At 30.6% G+C, this 4,433-nt stretch overlaps 1 protein-coding gene across 1 annotated transcript; it reads right to left on the bottom strand.

The window, feature by feature from the left end:
* Positions 1-422: 422 nt before the first annotated feature.
* On the bottom strand, positions 423-3,367 carry LOC143618892 (uncharacterized). Its single transcript, XM_077090947.1, has 5 exons — positions 3,242-3,367; positions 1,649-1,700; positions 1,408-1,481; positions 979-1,080; positions 423-904 (listed from the first exon to the last, which is right to left on the bottom strand). The coding sequence occupies exons 1-5, from the start codon at positions 3,361-3,363 to the stop codon at positions 751-753; spliced, it is 504 nt and encodes a 167-aa protein (XP_076947062.1). The 5' UTR covers positions 3,364-3,367; the 3' UTR covers positions 423-750.
* Positions 3,368-4,433: the final 1,066 nt, after the last annotated feature.

The raw sequence follows: 4,433 nt of genomic DNA, 5'->3' as shown, positions 1-4,433 counted from the left end.
TTGATAATAAATAGGCAACAACATCAACAACACTTATTTAAGATTAATCCATCATTTCTTGAAAAGACATGTTGCATATCCTACTTAAACATTGTCATTCTCCACTAGTAAAGGATCATTCAACATCAGTTCTCTGCAAAATTCAAAATTTATAAGCAAAAAAGAAAGAGATTTTTTCAGTATTTAGCATGAAAGTAAAAACAATCTAACCAAAAATTCAACTTCTGTGCTGGAATTAATTACCTGTCACTTTTATTGAAAAGTATAAGAAAAGGAGGTTCTTCGGGTGAGAGGTAGAATAACTCTCGCACTATGTATGCACACAAAGCCATACTGTAAAAAACACTAAATATCAGCAACATATCTATTATGCCACTGCATATATGCAAATTCACAAATTACGGTACGATAAATCAAAGGCAAATTTAAAAATTTCCTAAAATAAATTGAAAACAATTTACCTCCCGAAACATATGATTAAAAGAATCCAAACAAAAGCATTAATCCGACTTGATTCCTTATATGCTACCCACATCTGAATGCAATAATTATATGTGTAATGTTGTTGTTATAGCGGTAAATATAAACTAGTACATACATAAACATAAATGTAAATATAAATACCGGAAAAACCACCACACGCAAGACTACGAAGTCTGCTAGCAATGGTACCATGCACCTGTGAAGATTATTTAAAATTTCATTTTACTTAAAAAAATGAAATGCAAAATAGATAATAAAAGACGGAAATTAATATACATACGGTGATAATACTTCTGCATGAAATGGAGATCCCTTTATGGTAAAGACAAAAACTAACGATCCCAGCATCAAACAGGCAAGTAAGATTAAGATTGTTCTTGTTGTAACAACAAAAACTCGCCACGTGTGGCCAATGGCATCCCTTACAAAATTACAAATACAAAATCAACAAAGAGTATGGCCTAGGACTAGCATACATATGAACTTTGTTCTTACCTTTTATGACGTTTCACCAACACAAATTTAATAGGATCTTTTGAAGATTCTTCGGGTGATAACTTGAAGATCTCTAAAATTATGTATCCACATATAATAAAACTGTGCATAGAAAAATAATTGGTTTAACAACTATTCATTCGGTTCAAATTAATTATTTATATGGTTTACAGGGATCTAAGAAACTTATAAATATGAGGGTTGCGGCACAGCTTGTTGCCTGTTTGCTGCCACTTTATTGTAATCATTTTATACTATAATAAAAGTAATCATTTGTAATATAAGTAATAATTTGTTAAACAAAATTGGCGTACGTAAAACCTCTAAATCATGCACTGACCAAAAACCAATTGTTGTTCTTAATTGAATACTGGAATGATATAAAACATATTACAATGCTAATAAATATGTAAAACTAAAAAAAAATACCTTCCGAACCAAAATGTTAAAAATATAAATATAACTCGCAGGATCCATCTTGATTCTTTGTAGAAATACCAAGCCTAAAATTTACAAGTAAACAATCACATATAAGTTCAGCGGGTAAAAAAGAAGAAGCAAATACCTGAATTTTAAACAACATACAAATACTGGTTTATAAATAAAGTGAAACCGAGGAACACTAAGCAACTTTAAAAGAGTGGGTTAAATATAAAATGAAAATTCATACAATTATAAGAGAAAGATCTGTTAAAAATTCCAGCAATCCCACTTGCATCCACCTGAAATAAATTTGACTGTTATCAACATTTATAATTTTATACCATAAAATCAAACATTTAATTTACTTATTTGAAAAAAAGTCAATAAGATATAATAAAACTGATTATACGAAAACATTATATTTTGTGAAAACTCTCCACGACTTTTTTCTTGTTTTACTAATAAAAAAAACAATTCAACCACTCATTAGTCATTACGATTACCGTAGACAATTCAAATACTTCTCTCAACTATAATCTAAATATCTAATACTAAGGTTAACTCTATTAACTAAAATAAACTAGATAACTCTAAACATTAACATCCTAATTAATTAAACTAAATTTGTACTTAACACTTTTAACTTTCTTTTTCTTTTTGAATGGCAAAAAAATAAAACAGTAAAAACTATCAAAATTCTTTTAACTCGTTTCAAGATTAACTTTCAAAATCCATAATATAAGAAATCGATGAATCCAAAAAATAAAAACAGTAAACTTAACAAGTGCATAGAGCCCATAGATGAACCAGAAGCCATACTTCACCTCAAAAGCTTCGATTCAGGAAAATTTCCGAAAGCAGCCCATTTTGACCAAACTTTTTCATAAATATTCTAAGATCAACCGAAATTCCGTCGGATCCAACGGAATTTTTTAGGCTAGTTTTGGAATTTTTGTTGGTATTCGGATATATCTGAAAAAGTTTTGTCAAAACGGGTTTTTCCCAAATAATAATAAGTTTATGCTTATTAGTTTATATAGGCTAATTTGAATAATATTATTTGAAGATGGTTTTTTTAGCTTATTTAACGAAGCTTTTGTGTAGGGGGGTGTGTGGTGCGGTTCAGTGCGGTTTTTGACTAAAACCGAACCAAAAACTAAACTTTCGGTTTTATGATTTTTTAAAATCATTTGGTTTTTGTTTTTGGTTTTTTGGGTTCAGTTCGATTTTGGATGCGATTTTTCGGTTTTGCTAATCGAGCCAAAACTTTTTGGGCAAAAGATCCAAGATATTGAAATTGGGCATGATATTTTAAAAAAAAAACTAATGATTATTAAAATATTGAATATTTAGACTTAATATATTAAAAGTTAATAAAAGATACATTTAAAATCAAAATTCAAAATCAAAACCTTAAACTATTAGTTATTAACCATATCTATAAACCAAATATATTTGTTATTAACCAAATGTTAAAAAATAGTAATCAGTAGATTTCGCTTTAATGGTTACGGACTTACAGTTAAGATATTATGGGTATTTCAATTTTTGGTTATTTCGGTTCAGTTTTTTTGGTTATTAACAAAACACAAAACCAAACCAAAACCAATATTTCAGTTTTTGCTAAAGTTCAAAACCGCACCGCCGATTTCTAATACGGTTTGGTTTTATCATTCGGTTATTTTGGTTTTTTCTGTTCTGATTCGGTTTTTCGGTTTTGCGCACACCCCTACAAGCATAAGCCAAAAAAATAAAAGCTAGGCCAAACACCGGCCCCCTAATTCATTTCGAAAACATTCCGTGTCAAGTACTTAGCAAAATATATAATCTAAACTTGTACCTGGCTTTCGGGTCGAAACAAGAAGTGAAGTAATCGGAGGCAATTGCATAAGTAAGTGTAACTGCCATGACACAAGTCAATAAGCTGAACAAAGTAATGAGTGTTGCTGTTAACATCGTCATTATGTTGCTGTGTGTGTGTGTGTAATAGAGTGATTGTAATGTGGATGATATTTTTTCTTTTTAAAGACACACTTGCATTAAATTGATTTTTAGAAACCAAAACAATGGAGGTTGCATTAATATTTTCGAAAGTATGTTGTTTGGATTTTACGATAATTGTGTAGCCTCTTAAATTACATGCATGCTAACTCAGCCTATAGAAAACGAGAAGTGCAGGTTTAAGACTACAACCCATTGGTTCATCGGACGGTTAATTACTTTAGCAGGTGTGGAATTAAAATGAAAATTAAAATTAGCTTATGTGGCAATCAAGTTCAACGATTTGTTTGCTACACCCAAATTGAGACATTGTTTCGTTGTTTGGATCAAATGACTTGATTTTTGTTAATAGGAAATTCAAAAACTCAAATTGAAACATTGTTTCGTCGCTTGGATCATCGTTTTAAGATAAGTTTTAAATCGGTCGACTCGTATCGTTCTTTCAATCAAAAGCCCTAAAACATCGGTTTGAAACTCGGAAACAATCTTAACGCGTTAAGTGTTTTCTAACGGGGGTCCACTGAGACAAAAATAGTTAAAAGTTAGAACTGTTGTTAGTGATTTTTAAAGTTGGGATTAGTTGATCTAATTTAAGTTAAACTAAATTGTTCCTCTATCCTTGGTTGCGTAGTATTCGTCTCCATTAGGGTAGTGTGTCGGTGAGACCGAGAGGAGAGTCGACATTAGAGCACTTTAACAATTCGTTTCCCGGTTTGTTCTTAAAATCAACTAAGTGTAAGTTAGAGTTTGTTAGTGAGACTTAGAGGTGATCTAGCTTTCTTGAGTGAACCTTAGTTGTGTCATCCTTAGGAACCGGTGTCGTGAGAATCCTCAATCCATTTCCTTATTATACCTTCAATATGATTTTTACCTAGGTAGACGTTTTCTCCGATTGCAGTTAAGTTTCTAAGTTTCAAGTGTTTAATTAAGTTAAGTCTAGCTAATTAATTTAGTTAAAGTAAGTTAGGTTAAGTAGTTAATTATTAAAAATCATTTAAATATTCTTAGGCGAGTCTTGGTTAGGGTTAAGT

Source organism: Bidens hawaiensis, unplaced genomic scaffold (genome assembly GCF_021521415.1).
Source record: "Bidens hawaiensis isolate Kalapana, Puna unplaced genomic scaffold, B.hawaiensis_p1.1 tig00002343_1, whole genome shotgun sequence".
NCBI classification, from domain to species: Eukaryota; Viridiplantae; Streptophyta; class Magnoliopsida; order Asterales; family Asteraceae; genus Bidens; species Bidens hawaiensis.
The sequence above is the reverse complement of the archived record's forward strand: the minus strand, read 5'-3'. Positions and strand labels throughout refer to the sequence as shown.

Excerpts from the sequence above, each read along its gene's own strand:
- LOC143618892 (XM_077090947.1), bottom strand. The coding sequence starts at position 3,363 with ATGACGATGTTAACAGCAACACTCATTACTTTGTTCAGCTTATTGACT. Across the intron at positions 1,482-1,648 it reads CAGATCTTTCTCTTATAATT|GCTTGGTATTTCTACAAAGA; the intron begins GTATGAATTTTC and ends TGTAAATTTTAG. Across the intron at positions 905-978 it reads TTGGTGAAACGTCATAAAAG|GGATGCCATTGGCCACACGT; the intron begins GTAAGAACAAAG and ends TAATTTTGTAAG.